This window comes from Salvelinus alpinus, chromosome 23 (assembly GCF_045679555.1).
Source record: "Salvelinus alpinus chromosome 23, SLU_Salpinus.1, whole genome shotgun sequence".
NCBI lineage: Eukaryota > Metazoa > Chordata > Actinopteri > Salmoniformes > Salmonidae > Salvelinus > Salvelinus alpinus.
In genome coordinates, this window is record NC_092108.1 from 3,275,865 (window position 1) to 3,292,850 (window position 16,986).

Genomic DNA, 16,986 nt, shown 5'->3' on the forward strand with positions numbered 1-16,986 from the left:
CACTCAAAATCTCACAATACATGGCCCCATTCATTCTGTCCTTTACACGGATCAGTCGTCCTGGTCCCTTTGCAGAAAAACAGCCCCAAAGCATGATGTTTCCACCCCCATGCTTCACAGTAGGTATGGTGTTCTTTGGATGCAACTCAGCATTCTTTGTCCTCCAAACACGACGAGTTGAGTTTTTACCAAAAAGTTATATTTTGGTTTCATCTGACCATATGACATTCTCCCAATCTTCTTCTGGATCATCCAAATGCTCTCTAGCAAACTTCAAACGGGCCTGGGCATGTACTGGCTTAAGCAGGGGGACACGTCTGGCACTGCAGGATTTGAGTCCCTGGCGGCGTAGTGTGTTACTGATGGTAGGCTTTGTTGCTTGGTCCCAGCTCTCTGCAGGTCATTCACTAGGTCCCCCTGTGTGGTTCTGGGATTTTTGCTCACCGTTCTTGTGATCATTTTGACCCCACGGGGTGAGATCTTGCGTGGAGCCCCAGATCGAGGGAGATTATCAGTGGTCTTGTGTGTCTTCCATTTCCTAATAATTGCTCCCACAGTTGATTTCTTCAAACCAAGCTGCTTACCTATTGCAGATTCAGTCTTCCCAGCCTGGTGCAGGTCTACAATTTTGTTTCTGGTGTCCTTTGACAGCTCTTTGGTCTTGGCCATAGTGGAGTTTGGAGTGTGACTGTTTGAGGTTGTGGACAGGTGTCTTTTATACTGATAACAAGTTCAAACAGGTGCCATTAATACAGGTAACGAGTGGAGGACAGAGGAGCCTCTTAAAGAAGAAGTTACAGGTCTGTGAGAGGAAATCGTGCTTGTTTGTAGGTGACCAAATACTTATTTCCCACCATAATTTGCAAATAAATTCATTAAAAATCCTACAATGTGATTTTCTGGATTTTCTTCCTAATTTTGTCTGTCATGGTTGAAGTGTACCTATGATGAAAATTACAGGCCTCTCTCATCTTTTTAAGTGGGAGAACTTGCACAATTGGTGGCTGACTAAATACTTTTTTGCCCCACTGTATATTTGTGATGTGCTGTACATCAAATCAATTGCATGTGCTCTATTGCTCCGAATTTTCGGCAATCAGATTTGCCACCAATGTTCATTATAGGACACATCACTGCACTCTATACTCCTCTGTAAACTGGTCATCTCTGTATACCCGTCGCAAGACCCACTGGTTGATGCTTATTTATAAAACCCTCTTAGGCCTCACTCCCCCCTATCTGAGATATCTACTGCAGCCCTCATCCTCCACCCGTTCTGCCAGTCATATTCTGTTAAAGGTCCCCAAAGCGCACACATCCCTGGGTGGCTCATCTTTTCAGTTCGCTGCAGCGGGCGACTGGAACGAGCTGCAACAAACACTCAAACTGGACAGTTTTATCTCCATCTCTTCATTCAAAGACTCAATCATGGACAGTTGTAGTTGCTTTGTGTGATGCATTGTTGTCTCTACCTTCTCGGCCTTTGTGCTGTTGTCTGTGCCCAATAATGTTTGTACCTTGTTTTATGCTGCCATGTTGTGTTTCTACCATGTTGTCATGTTGTGTTGCTACCATGCTGTGTTGTCATGTGTTGCTACCATGCTGTGTTGTCATGTGTTGCTACCATGCTGTGTTGTCATGTGTTGCTACCATGCTGTGTTGTCATGTGTTGCTACCATGCTGTGTTGTCATGTGTTGCTACCATGCTGTGTTGCCATGTGTTGCTACCATGCTGTGTTGTCATGTGTTGCTACCATGCTGTGTTGTCATGTGTTGCTACCATGCTGTGTTGTCATGTGTTGCTACCATGCTGTGTTGTCATGTGTTGCTACCATGCTGTGTTGTCATGTGTTGCTACCATGCTGTGTTGTCATGTGTTGCTACCGTGCTGTGTTGTCATGTGTTGCTACCATGCTGTGTTAGCTGTGTTGTCATGTGTTGCTACCATGCTGTGTTGTCATGTGTTGCTACCATGCTGTGTTGTCATGTGTTGCTACCATGCTGTGTTGTCATGTGTTGCTACCATGCTGTGTTGTCATGTGTTGCTACCATGCTGTGTTGTCATGTGTTGCTACCATGCTGTGTTGTCATGTGTTGCTACCATGCTGTGTTAGCTGTGTTGTCATGTGTTGCTACCATGCTGTGTTGTCATGTGTTGCTACCATGCTGTGTTATGTCTTCTTAGGTCTCTCTATATGTAGTGTTGTGTTGTCTCTCTTGTTGTGATGCATGTTCTGTTCTATATTTTTATTTTATTTATTTTGAATCCCAGTCCCCGAAGGAGACCTTTTGGTAGGCCGTAATTGTAAATAAGAATTTGTTCTTAAATGACTTGCCTAGTTAAATAAAAATAAAATTGTATCAACCAAAAGTCACCCTCGCAAAAAATAGTAACACTGCCATAGTGCCTTCCACACACACCCCAGAGCCCTCCAACAGAGAAGTAATGTGACCTAACCATGTAGAAACTAAGGAAGGGAAAGACAGACAGATGGAGAACGCACAGGCAGACGGGGGCGTTCTCTATTATTGTGACGCTCTTCTGTACATTCCAACGGGTTCACCTTGATTTAACAACAGGTATTCCACTGCCTATGAGCCCCGGTCAAAATTCATGATTTCAGACACGGAGTGGACTCATGCAGGCAGAGTATCTATGAGGAATTGTGAATGTAATAAACTAGTTCAACTATAAATATGACTGGAGGAACTAACTTTGAACATGCCATAGTGAGTAAACCGTTTATTTTCTGGTTACAAAGTGTGTGAAATAAACACGCGTCTCCTACTACTGAAGTTTAGATGTTGGACTCGGGAGGTTGCACCTTGCCTACCTCTCCTATGGCACCCTAGTCACAATATAGTGCACAACTTTTGAACAGGGACCAAAGAGGTGTAAACTTCAGTTTAAAATGTCAAGCGTAAGTTACTTCCTGCCTAGGGCGCGTGTTGCATGATATGAACTTTAAATTGACACGTGTTTACACTAGCTGAGCAGACACTTGCTTTTTGAAATCTGGCACCCGCAACAATTCACAGTCATCTTCAATATAGACTTTTATATGTTTTAAAATCGTGTAAACAAATAGTCACAACAACAAAACCGCATGTGAAACTAAAGCAGATTAACTACCGTCTTCTTGATTGATAATACACGGTGGAGTTGTTAGCAGGTATGTGTTTTGATCAAACTTCACAATGTAAACAGTGGAGTATTTACTTAGTTTTGTTCTCACCCTAATCTCATGTAGTTTACTTTACCAAATAACTCCATTCAATGGGCCTTACTGACTAAACCAAATCCGCGGATTGGAATGGCACTGAAGCCGACAGACAGAGAGCACGGTTGAGCCCCAGCCTGCAGAACCCAAAGTTTCACAACACTGATGCGTGAATGTCCAATGACCTAGTTAACTAGCTCCAATACGTTAGCAGAGTTAGTTTACAAAAACAGTGGCTAACTAACTACTCCACGGTAGCTAGTGTGCTATATTCTACCAATTCAAACTAGCAAGTTAGCGTTAGCTGGCTAACATGAGCTGGAACGTGTAGCCGCTATCGTTAGCCCACATGCTAACCAACCCATAAAAAGGCTATGTAAAGCAGACATAATGTGCAAGGTTGGTCGCACCCTAATTCATTATGCACCATAAACTGTTAGCTTTTCTCAACAAATGTCTTATGATAAACTTGAACAGTTTGCAAGTGGCCGAATAACGAAAATCCTACCTAATCAGTTTGCTAACTAGCTTTGTTTTATTACATGAAATAAAACTAACTAGCGGTTAGCTACATTGCATTGGCGCACCGGATAGTTAGCCAATTTACTAGCTATATATTGGTCGTACTAGTCGTAAAATAATGGTAAGCTAGTGAGTAATAGTTTATATGGAAATTAAAAGGTATTTGACAAGCTAGCTAACACTAAACCAAGTTAGTTGATACACAGCTAGCTAAAACATTGGTGGTTGGCTAGCAGGGATACACGCATTGAGGCTGCTTGCTAACAGCGGCTAGTAGCCGATTGTTCGGTGGAACAACTTTCCTAAAGCAATCGCATGCATAACGGCCTCTATTAGTTGACTTAATAAAAATGTAGAGTACATAAGTTTATGTTTCACTTCTGATTGCGACCGATTAATCGTTCATTGAAAAATGGTTTATGAAGCTAGTTAGAGAATTACTCACCTCACTTCCGCAAATCGTTTGCTGCACACCGTGTGTGTGTGTGCTGCAGAGAGTTCCACGACTGGTGGCGCTCATCAAAATTCAACACTAAATTTTTGCTGTTGCAGGGAGAACAGTAGGTAGGTCTATGGGCCAAACAACGGCTAGTGCCAAAAAATATGTGGCCCGGTGCCCCAATGCCATGTCTCACATCTGAACCAAACATTGGATCTATCGTAGTATAATGTTGTTGCCACATGCACATTTGATAATCATTAAAAAAAGTTTATAATTTCTTAATTATTCATAACCTAGAAATAAAGGGTCCCTTATAATGAAATGAGTAGTACAGAATCTTATTTGATGAGATGCTCCTATTAGTTGCTAAACGTGATAGACGTAGAAGTTTTGGTCCACAATTGAATGAAATGTAAATTTCCATTCAAAATGTTGTACTTTGATCATAAACCACCCCCCCCCCGGAGACTGAAAAGAGCATCCTGACTGGTGCTTCACCGCCTGGTATGGCAACTGCTTGGCCTCCGACTGCAAGGTACTACAGAGGGTAGTGAGTACGGCCCAGTACATCACTGGGACCAAGCTTACTGCCATCCAGGACCTGTATACCAGGCGGTGTCAGAGGAAGGCCCTAAAAATTGTGAAAGACTCCCTAGTCATAGACCGTTCTCTCTGCTACCGCACGGCAAGTGGTACCGGAGCGCCAAGTCTAGGTCCAAGAGGCTTCCCAACAGCTCCTACCCCCAAGCCATAAGACTCCTGAACATCTAATCAAATGGCTACCCAGACTATTTGCCTTGTCCCCCCCTCTTTTACACTGCTGCTACTCACGATTTATCTATGCAGTCACTAACTCTAACTACATGTACATATTACCTCAATCTCTGTACAGTAACACCCTGTATATAGCCTCCACATTGACTCTGTACCGTAACACCCTGTATATAGCCTCCACATTGACTCTGTACCGTAACACCCTGTATATAGCCTCCACATTGACTCTGTACCGTAACACCCTGTATATAGCCTCCACATTGACTCTGTACAGTAACACCCTGTATATAGTCTCCACATTGACTCTGTACCGTAACACCCTGTATATAGCCTCCACACTGACTCTGTACCGTAACACCCTGTATATAGCCTCCACATTGACTCTGTACCGTAACACCCTGTACCGTAACACCCTGTATATAGTCTCCACATTGACTCTGTACCGTAACACCCTGTATATAGCCTCCACATTGTTATTTTACTGCTGCTCTTACATTTTTTTTTTACTTAACACTTATGTTGGTTAAGGGCTTGTAAGTAACCGTTGTATTCGGCACGTGTGACAAATCAAATTTGATAGGTAAACAAACAAGTGTAGATAAATCATGTTTGGGACAGAACGCTTACACTATTCAACATCAGGGTTTATTAGAATCATATCAGCCAATCAGAACAGACGTGTTCATGATATGCATTATGCTCTATAGTTCACATACCTAGAGCATTATCTAGATCACTTCTTCGGCCTTCAGGGACCACATACCATAAGCAACACCATACCCTTAAACACAAACTAATGCCTTCCACTGACGAATTGATTGTTATGTAATTCTGTACATATACATTTCAGATAGCCACAGAAGTTTGTGATTCATTGAGTACATATTATGCAATGAGTGAGCAATTTTACATGCAATTTAATGTGATATGTGGCCAGCAAGTTTTTCAATCATTAGCACGTCAGGTTTGGGGTCAATTCCATTTCAATTCCGTTCCACATTTTTTCTCACAGAGAAGCATTGAGGAAAATTAGAATTGGAATTTCAGTTGACTTCCTATGGAAATGGGATTGACCCCAACCCTGGCTTGTTTGAGTGACTGGGGTCCCCTCTAAAGCATGCATTGTGAACTGAGAGCCTGCCTGCCACATATGTTATGCAAAAAGGCTATTAACATCAAATGCCTCCACACTATTTCCCATGGGGCGCTGGCCCAAAGTAGTGCACTATATAGGGAATAGGGTTCCATGGGGCACTGGCCCAAAGTAGTGCACTATATATAGGGTTCCATGGGGCGCTGGCCCAAAGTAGTGCACTATATAGGGAATAGGGTTCCATGGGGCGCTGGCCCAAAGTAGTGCACTATTTAGGGAATAGGGTTCCATAGGGCTCTGGTCTAAAGTAGTGCACTATATAGGGAATAGGGTTCCATGGGGCGCTGGCCCAAAGTAGTGCACTATATAGGGAATAGAGTGCCATAGTAAATCAGCCCCCTGGTCTGGCCAATGGGGGGGGTAAATAACAAGGAAGTGCTGAGACTTCGGACTCAGGTTAGTTCTTCTATCCATAACGCACTGGTACATTTAAATACACGTCATACCATCATCTTAACCCATCTACAGAGCAAAAGATACCAGTCTTTCTTGAGACTATATCGTATAGTTATTTAGTATATCCCTTCTTGATCATCTTTATCTTTTAAGATCCTTCTTCACTTTAAGGAACATGTAAGAGCTAGCACTTTTCTAAGCATTCACTTCTAGGACAGTATTTTCTTTCCTAAGGACAGGTAAGATAACGTTTTAATATCTACAGTAAAGATGCGTTGTGATTTTTCTAGCTTTTCCCACAAGACATCGGCTCAATTTTGGTCAAGAGAGAGAAGAAGAAAAAAATGAAAATAAGCATTCAGAAAAAAAATCCTTTTAGCTGCACACAAAATGGATAAATGCTTTAGTTCTGGAAACGACCAGACACCGTTTCCACGCATTATGTTACAGCGCTAATAGAAATTAGATATTTATACATCTATGTACAAACATGACTGTCATCATATCATTTTCAGACATGTTTATTCCTTCTGCCCAATAGTCAAGAAGAGCCGTCATGTTGCGGAGGTTAAGGAAGTCCTTTGATCGAATGCTTTTGAAAAAAAAAAAAAGCCAAGTGCAAAATAAAAGGCTTTAGTTGTTGTCCTCAGGGCTGGCGTTTGGGGGTGTTCTGTTGATGTAGTTAACTAGGTAATGTTAAACGGAGCGCGTCTCCACCTCCATCTTCTCCTCGGACTGCGAGGACGCCTCTGGTTCGGGGTGAGAGACGTTGGGCCGGACCGTGACGACGGGACTCCCTCCGTGCATGGAGTGGAGAAAGTTCCAGGTCTCCTCCGAGATCTGCCCAGAGTCAGCCCCTAGAGAGGAAACATAGTTTATACATATTACAAACTCAACCTGCCTCATAATAAAAACCTGCTCAGAGTCAGCCCCTAGAGAGGCAGCACAGAAACATGATTTATACAAACTCAACCTGCCTCATAATAAAAACCTGCTCAGAGTCAGCCCCTAGAGAGGCAGCACAGAAACATGGTTTATACAAACTCAACCTGCTTCATAATAAAAACCTGCCCAGAGTCAGTTCCTGTAGAGACAGACACGGTTAACCTGAAGCCATTATAATAATCATAACAGTCCTAATAATCTCCCCAGAGTCCAAAAGCGGTTAAGACTCACCCTGAGAGCATAATAATAATCTAGTTCTAATTCAGAGAGTTAATTGTCCGGCTCTTTACCTTGTTTGACTGTGAGATGACCATTCTTGTTGATCGCTATCTTGGAGTTATCGATTGGTCCTGGTGGATCTTCCAGAGAGGAGGGCAAAGCAAGCATTACACATAGTACATTCCTTAAATACTACATTTGTGTATTTCATTTAATATAAAGATGAGATTACTATTTGCAATTTGAGCTAAACATTAGTCGAAAAATTTGAAAAAGGCATTTGTCATTCTACATGAATTTACTACCATTCACTGGCCACTACAGTGTAGTGAACCAACAACAACCAGAGGAACAGACCACTACAGTGTAGTGAACCAACAACAACCAGAGGAACAGACCACTACAGTGTAGTGAACCAACAACCAGAGGAAGACAGACCACTACAGTGTAGTGAACCAACAACAACCAGAGGAAGACCGACCACTACAGTGTAGTGAACCAACAACCACCAGAGGAAGACCGACCACTACAGTGTAGTGAACCAACAACAACCAGAGGAAGACCGACCACTACAGTGTAGTGAACCAACAACAACCAGAGGAAGACAGACCACTACAGTGTAGTGAACCAACAACAACCAGAGGAAGACAGACCACTACAGTGTAGTGAACCAACAACCACCAGAGGAAGACCGACCACTACAGTGTAGTGAACCAACAACCAGAGGAAGACAGACCACTACAGTGTAGTGAACCAACAACCAGAGGAAGACAGACCACTACAGTGTAGTGAACCAACAACCACCAGAGGAAGACAGACCACTACAGTCTAGTGAACCAACAACCAGAGGAAGACCGACCACTACAGTGTAGTGAACCAACAACCACCAGAGGAAGACCGACCACTACAGTGTAGTGAACCAACAACCACCAGAGGAAGACCGACCACTACAGTGTAGTGAACCAACAACCACCAGAGGAAGACCGACCACTACAGTGTAGTGAACCAACAACCACCAGAGGAAGACCGACCACTACAGTGTAGTGAACCAACAACAACCAGAGGAAGACCGACCACTACAGTGTAGTGAACCAACAACAACCAGAGGAAGACAGACCACTACAGTGTAGTGAACCAACAACAACCAGAGGAAGACAGACCACTACAGTGTAGTGAACCAACAACAACCAGAGGAAGACAGACCACTACAGTGTAGTGAACCAACAACCACCAGAGGAAGACAGACCACTACAGTCTAGTGAACCAACAACCACCAGAGGAAGACAGACCACTACAGCGTAGTGAACCAACAACCACCAGAGGAAGACCGACCACTACAGTGTAGTGAACCAACAACCACCAGAGGAAGACCGACCACTACAGTGTAGTGAACCAACAACAACCAGAGGAAGACAGACCACTACAGTGTAGTGAACCAACAACAACCAGAGGAAGACAGACCACTACAGTGTAGTGAACCAACAACCACCAGAGGAAGACCGACCACTACAGTGTAGTGAACCAACAACCAGAGGAAGACAGACCACTACAGTGTAGTGAACCAACAACCACCAGAGGAAGACAGACCACTACAGTGTAGTGAACCAACAACAACCAGAGGAAGACAGACCACTACAGTGTAGTGAACCAACAACAACCAGAGGAAGACAGACCACTACAGTGTAGTGAACCAACAACAACCAGAGGAAGACAGACCGCTACAGTGTAGTGAACCAACAACAACCAGAGGAAGACAGACCGCTACAGTGTAGTGAACCAACAACAACCAGAGGAAGACAGACCGCTACAGTGTAGTGAACCAACAACAACCAGAGGAAGACAGACCACTACAGTGTAGTGAACCAACAACAACCAGAGGAAGACAGACCACTACAGTGTAGTGAACCAACAACAACCAGAGGAAGACAGACCACTACAGTGTAGTGAACCAACAACAACCAGAGGAAGACAGACCACTACAGTGTAGTGAACCAACAACCACCAGAGGAAGACCGACCACTACAGTGTAGTGAACCAACAACCAGAGGAAGACAGACCACTACAGTGTAGTGAACCAACAACAACCAGAGGAAGACAGACCACTAGTGTAGTGAACCAACAACAACCAGAGGAAGACAGACCACTACAGTGTAGTGAACCAACAACAACCAGAGGAAGACCGACCACTACAGTGTAGTGAACCAACAACCACCAGAGGAAGACCGACCACTACAGTGTAGTGAACCAACAACAACCAGAGGAAGACAGACCACTACAGTGTAGTGAACCAACAACAACCAGAGGAAGACAGACCACTACAGTGTAGTGAACCAACAACCACCAGAGGAAGACCGACCACTACAGTGTAGTGAACCAACAACAACCAGAGGAAGACAGACCACTACAGTGTAGTGAACCAACAACAACCAGAGGAAGACAGACCACTACAGTGTAGTGAACCAACAACCACCAGAGGAAGACCGACCACTACAGTGTAGTGAACCAACAACCAGAGGAAGACAGACCACTACAGTGTAGTGAACCAACAACCAGAGGAAGACAGACCACTACAGTGTAGTGAACCAACAACCAGAGGAAGACAGACCACTACAGTGTAGTGAACCAACAACCAGAGGAAGACAGACCACTACAGTGTAGTGAACCAACAACCACCAGAGGAAGACAGACCACTACAGTCTAGTGAACCAACAACCAGAGGAAGACAGACCACTACAGTGTAGTGAACCAACAACCACCAGAGGAAGACCGACCACTACAGTGTAGTGAACCAACAACCAGAGGAAGACAGACCACTACAGTGTAGTGAACCAACAACCACCAGAGGAAGACCGACCACTACAGTGTAGTGAACCAACAACAACCAGAGGAAGACAGACCACTACAGTGTAGTGAACCAACAACCACCAGAGGAAGACCGACCACTACAGTGTAGTGAACCAACAACCAGAGGAAGACAGACCACTACAGTGTAGTGAACCAACAACCACCAGAGGAAGACCGACCACTACAGTGTAGTGAACCAACAACCAGAGGAAGACAGACCACTACAGTGTAGTGAACCAACAACCAGAGGAAGACAGACCACTACAGTGTAGTGAACCAACAACCACCAGAGGAAGACAGACCACTACAGTGTAGTGAACCAACAACAACCAGAAGAAGACAGACCACTACAGTGTAGTGAACCAACAACCAGAGGAAGACAGACCACTACAGTGTAGTGAACCAACAACCACCAGAGGAAGACCGACCACTACAGTGTAGTGAAGTGAAACATTTACTGCTAGGGGGCAGGGACTCCCAGTGCTTTAGCCACTCACCATCGTCCTTTCCCTTGACGAAGCCCTCCCACTCTCTGAACCAGCCACTCACCATCGTCCTTTCCCTTGACGAAGCCCTCCCACTCTCTGAACCAGCCACTCACCATCGTCTTTTCCCTTGACGAAGCCCTCCCACTCTCTGAACCAGCCACTCACCATTGTCTTTTCCCTTGACGAAGCCCTCCCACTCTCTGAACCAGCCACTCACCATTGTCTTTTCCCTTGACGAAGCCCTCCCACTCTCTGAACCAGCCACTCACCATTGTCTTTTCCCTTGACGAAGCCCTCCCACTCTCTGAACCAGCCACTCACCATTGTCTTTTCCCTTGACGAAGCCCTCCCACTCTCTGAACCAGCCACTCACCATTGTCTTTTCCCTTGACGAAGCCCTCCCACTCTCTGAACCAGCCACTCACCATTGTCTTTTCCCTTGACGAAGCCCTCCCACTCTCTGAACCAGCCACTCACCATTGTCTTTTCCCTTGACGAAGCCCTCCCACTCTCTGAACCAGCCACTCACCATTGTCTTTTCCCTTGACGAAGCCCTCCCACTCTCTGAACCAGCCACTCACCATTGTCTTTTCCCTTGACGAAGCCCTCCCACTCTCTGAACCAGCCACTCACCATTGTCTTTTCCCTTGACGAAGCCCTCCCACTCTCTGAACCAGCCACTCACCATTGTCTTTTCCCTTGACGAAGCCCTCCCACTCTCTGAACCAGCCACTCACCATTGTCTTTTCCCTTGACGAAGCCCTCCCACTCTCTGAACCAGCCACTCACCATTGTCTTTTCCCTTGACGAAGCCCTCCCACTCTCTGAACCAGCCACTCACCATTGTCTTTTCCCTTGACGAAGCCCTCCCACTCTCTGAACCAGCCACTCACCATTGTCTTTTCCCTTGACGAAGCCCTCCCACTCTCTGAACCAGCCACTCACCATTGTCTTTTCCCTTGACGAAGCCCTCCCACTCTCTGAACCAGCCACTCACCATTGTCTTTTCCCTTGACGAAGCCCTCCCACTCTCTGAACCAGCCACTCACCATTGTCTTTTCCCTTGACGAAGCCCTCCCACTCTCTGAACCAGCCACTCACCATTGTCTTTTCCCTTGACGAAGCCCTCCCACTCTCTGAACCAGCCACTCACCATTGTCTTTTCCCTTGACGAAGCCCTCCCACTCTCTGAACCAGCCACTCACCATTGTCTTTTCCCTTGACGAAGCCCTCCCACTCTCTGAACCAGCCACTCACCATTGTCTTTTCCCTTGACGAAGCCCTCCCACTCTCTGAACCACTGCATGCTGATGCAGTAGATGACCACTGGAGATTCTTCCTCCTGGAACGCCTTGTTCAGCTGGTTGGGGGGGGGGGGCGATAGGGAGAGAGAAGAGGGAATGGGCGGGGGAGAAGAGGGAATGGGCGGGGGAGAAGAGGGAATGGGCGGGGGAGAAGAGGGAATGGGCGGGGGAGAAGAGGGAATGGGCGGGGGAGAACAGGGGGGAGAAGAGGGAATGGGGGGGGGGAAGAGGGAATGGGCGGGGGAGAAGAGGGAATGGGCGGGGGAGAAGAGGGAATGGGCAGGGGGAAAAGGGGGATGGAGGGAGAGATGTAGAGGAAGAAATTAGATTGAAAGTAAGAAATGGGTTTTCATAATTTCACTTAGTTTACAACATTAATTTATCTACTGCGCTCTTTCTTCTATTCCTCCCTGAGACATCTCTCCCTCTCTCCCACCCATCCTGTCTTTGTGCAGTCAGTGGCCGTGTCTCAATACCTATACATGCATCTTAAATAGTAAAACGTCAGGGGGAAAAAGGACAGTTTCCTAGTATGTGACATTTTGAAAATCGAGTACACTTTAAAATGCCCATATGTCATATTCATTTAGGCTTTGACAACAGCTAATCAGCTGTCAATTATATATTTCGCTACTGAAATTAACCAATAGCGGTACAAAACGTAATTGAGCATGACGCATTCTCAGATATGAAAATATTACGTATTATAGTATGTGAATTTGAGAGAAATCTAGTATGCTATTAATGCCAGGATGTTATATTCATTTTCACATACTTTGTGGACAACAGGTGTAGACTAACAGTGAAATGTTAACTTACGGGTCCTTTTCCAACAATGCAAAGTCAAAGACAAGATTTGTTTTTTAAATAACATGGCTAATAACATGGCTCTCAAATAGCCAACTTTCCCTTTTAATAGCTGGGCAATGGCACACATTTCAGCAAATACACACCTGTTTCAAATAAACATTAGGTCTAAATTAATTGCTTAAGAAGTTACCATGAATTGTTTACGAGGTTTCATGTGTTACATTAATTAAACTCAGTAATGACAACAAAAAAATGTCGACAAACATCAGTTTTTATCACCAGTATGGCTGCTAACAGCCGAGAACTGCTAGCTAACTGGCAAGCACAAAAACAGTCAACAACTTCAGGAGCACAGACCCCATAGAAATCGGCGGATCACCCTCTAGTGGCGAAATTAAGAACTGTCAAATGCACAGTCAAATGCTGTAGCCAGCCAGTGTGTCTGTAGTACGGGTGGTTTAGCTGTAGCCAGCCAGTGTGTCTGTAGTATGGGTGGTTTAGCTGTAGCCAGCCAGTGTGTCTGTAGTACGGGTGGTTTAGCTGTAGCCAGTGTGTCTGTAGTACGGGTGGTTTAGCTGTAGCCTGTGTGTCTATAGTACGGGTGGTTTAGCTGTAGTCAGTGTGTCTATAGTACGGGTGGTTTAGCTGTAGTCAGTGTGTCTATAGTACGGGTGGTTTAGCTGTAGTCAGTGTGTCTATAGTACGGGTGGTTTAGCTGTAGTCAGTGTGTCTATAGTACGGGTGGTTTAGCTGTAGCCAGTGTCTATAGTACGGGTGGTTTAGCTGTAGCCAGTGTGTCTATAGTACGGGTGGTTTAGCTGTAGTCAGTGTGCCTATAGTACGGGTGGTTTAGCTGTAGTCAGTGTGCCTATAGTACGGGTGGTTTAGCTGTAGTCAGCCAGTGTGCCTATAGTACGGGTGGTTTAGCTGTAGTCAGCCAGTGTGTCTATAGTACGGGTGGTTTAGCTGTAGTCAGCCAGTGTGTCTATAGTACGGGTGGTTTAGCTGTAGTCAGCCAGTGTGTCTATAGTACGGGTGGATTAGCTGTAGCCAGCCAGTGTGCCTATAGTACGGGTGGTTTAGCTGTAGCCAGTGTGTCTGTAGTACGGGTGGTTTAGCTGTAGCCTGTGTGTCTATAGTACGGGTGGTTTAGCTGTAGTCAGTGTGTCTATAGTACGGGTGGTTTAGCTGTAGTCAGTGTGTCTATAGTACGGGTGGTTTAGCTGTAGTCAGTGTGTCTATAGTACGGGTGGTTTAGCTGTAGTCAGTGTGTCTATAGTACGGGTGGTTTAGCTGTAGTCAGTGTGTCTATAGTACGGGTGGTTTAGCTGTAGTCAGTGTGCCTATAGTACGGGTGGTTTAGCTGTAGTCAGTGTGCCTATAGTACGGGTGGTTTAGCTGTAGTCAGCCAGTGTGCCTATAGTACGGGTGGTTTAGCTGTAGTCAGCCAGTGTGCCTATAGTACGGGTGGTTTAGCTGTAGCCAGCCAGTGTGTCTGTAGTACGGGTGGTTTAGCTGTAGTCAGTGTGTCTATAGTACGGGTGGTTTAGCTGTAGCCAATCCGTGTGTCTATAGTACGGGTGGTTTAGCTGTAGCCAATCCGTGTGTCTATAGTACGGGTGGTTTAGCTGTAGCCAGTCCGTGTGTCTATAGTACGGGTGGTTTAGCTGTAGTCAGGTCCATCTGTCTCCATACATTAATGATGACCCTCTGTCTCAGACCCAACCCCTAGTCTCCTGCTGGGGCAGAGGGCTACTGCCAATCAAATAGAATTACGACCTCATTGACTTGAATGGGGACGCCATTCTAGTCATTCTATTTCTAGGGCTACAGCACAGTCGCCATCAGTCAGCTTATCACCTGGTTAACTAACTACCAGAGAAAACCCATTCACACACAAGCTGCCTTCTGATTCCCCACGAGGATTGAAAACTTCTGGTAACTTTCCCAAAATTCTGGTTGGAATATTCCAGGAATCAGGAGGGAGGGAATAAACAGGTAATCCTGGTTGGAATATTCCAGGAATCTGGAGGGAGGGAATAAACAGGTAATCCTGGTTGGAATATTCCAGGAATCTGGAGGGAGGGAATAAGCAGGTAATCCTGGTTGGAATATTCCAGGAATCTGGAGGGAGGGAATAAGCAGGTAATCCTGGTTGGAATATTCCAGGAATCTGGAGGGAGGGAATAAACAGGTAATCCTGGTTGGAATATTCCAGGAATCTGGAGGGAGGGAATAAGCAGGTAATCCTGGTTGGAATATTCCAGGAATCTGGAGGGAGGGAATAAGCAGGTAATCCTGTTTGGAATAAACAGGTAATCCTGGTTGGAATATTCCAGGAATCTGGAGGGAGGGAATAAGCAGGTAATCCTGGTTGGAATATTCCAGGAATCTGGAGGGAGGGAATAAGCAGGTAATCCTGGTTGGAATATTCCAGGAATCTGGAGGGAGGGAATAAGCAGGTAATCCTGTTTGGAATAAACAGGTAATCCTGGTTGGAATATTCCAGGAATCTGGAGGGAGGGAATAAGCAGGTAATCCTGGTTGGAATAAGCAGGTAATCCTGGTTGGAATATTCCAGGAATCTGGAGGGAGGGAACTGTTGGGATGGAATCTTTGGCTTGCAAGCTTCCCCCTTTTTTCTCCAAACATAACAATGGTCATTATGGCCAAACAGTTCTATTTTTGTTTCATCAGACCAGAGGATATTTCTCCAAAAAGTATGATCTTTGTTCCCATGTGCAGTTGCAAACCGTAGTCTGGCTTTTTTATGGCGGTTTTGGAGCAGTGGCTTCTTCCTTGCTGAGCGGCCTTTCAGGTTATGTCGATATAGGACTCATTTTCCTGTGGATATAGATACTTTTGTACCTGTTTCCTCCAGCATCTTCACAAGGTCCTTGCTGTTGTTCTGGGATTGATTTGCACTTTTCGCACCAAAGTATGTTCATCTCTAGGAGACAGAACACGTCTCCTTCCTGAGCGGTATGACGGCTGCGTGGTCCCATGGTGTTTATACTTGCGTACTATTGTTTGTACAGATGAACGTGGTACCTTCAGGTGTTTGGAAATTGCTCCCAATGATGAACCAGACTTGTGGAGGTCTACAATTTATTTTCTGAGGTCTTGGCTGATTTCTTTTGATTTTCCCATGATGTCAAGCAAAGAGGCACTGAGTTTGAAGGTAGGCCTTGAAATACATCCACCTCCAATTGACTCAAATGATGCCAATTAGCCTATCAGACTAATCTAAAGTCATGACATCATTTTCTGGAATTTTCCAAGCTGTTTAAAGGCACAGTCAACTTAGTGTATGTAAACTTCTGACCCACTGGAATTGTGATACAGTGAATTATAAGTGAAATAATCTGTCTGAAAACAATTGTTGTTAAAATGACTTGTGTCATGCACAAAGTAGATGTCCTAACCGACTTGCCAAAACTATAGTTTGTTAACAAGAAATTTGTGGAGTGGTTGAAAAACGAGTTTTAAATGACTCCAACCTAAATGTATGTAAACCTCCGACTTCAACTGTAGGTTAGAGGTCATTCCCACCATATTTCTCCTTACCCGGACAAACATGTCCAACTCAGTCTTGCGTCTCTTCTCCAACTTCTCAATCTCCGTCTGACACGTGTGACACACATACAGGTGGTTGACAGCAGGCCCGCCTCCATACCTGAACAGACCAATCACAGCTTACTAACACACCTGACCAGTGACCAGACTTTCAGCCTCTTGGGCGTAATATATACTGCATTCTTATCTCTTCATTAGAATATCTACCTGTTGTAGAGGTTAGGACATTATCTCTTCATTAGAATATCTACCTGCTGTAGAGGTTAGGACATTATCTCTTCATTAGAATATC

At 45.0% G+C, this 16,986-nt stretch overlaps 2 protein-coding genes across 4 annotated transcripts in view; both read right to left on the reverse strand.

Moving 5' to 3' along the window:
• The window catches only part of zzz3 (zinc finger, ZZ-type containing 3), a 65,215-nt gene extending 60,878 nt beyond the window's left edge, over positions 1-4,337 (reverse strand). The window contains exon 1 of the mRNA XM_071360676.1: positions 4,189-4,337. The gene's annotated coding sequence lies outside the window, so the exon portion shown is untranslated. The remainder of the gene's footprint in view (positions 1-4,188) is intronic.
• Positions 1-16,986, reverse strand: part of LOC139550071 (ubiquitin carboxyl-terminal hydrolase 33-like) — a 570,053-nt gene that overhangs the window by 482,929 nt on the left and 70,138 nt on the right. For 2 of the 3 annotated variants that reach the window (XM_071360677.1, XM_071360679.1), the window contains 4 exons: positions 16,686-16,794; positions 12,262-12,364; positions 7,744-7,812; positions 5,583-7,365 (listed from right to left, as the gene is read on the reverse strand). In XM_071360677.1, the coding sequence (XP_071216778.1) occupies positions 7,205-7,365; positions 7,744-7,812; positions 12,262-12,364; positions 16,686-16,794 (442 nt within the window). In that variant the 3' untranslated portion in view covers positions 5,583-7,204. Of the gene's footprint in view, positions 1-5,582; positions 7,366-7,743; positions 7,813-12,261; positions 12,365-16,685; positions 16,795-16,986 lie in introns of those variants that run through there. The other variant, XM_071360678.1, reaches the window with a different exon arrangement.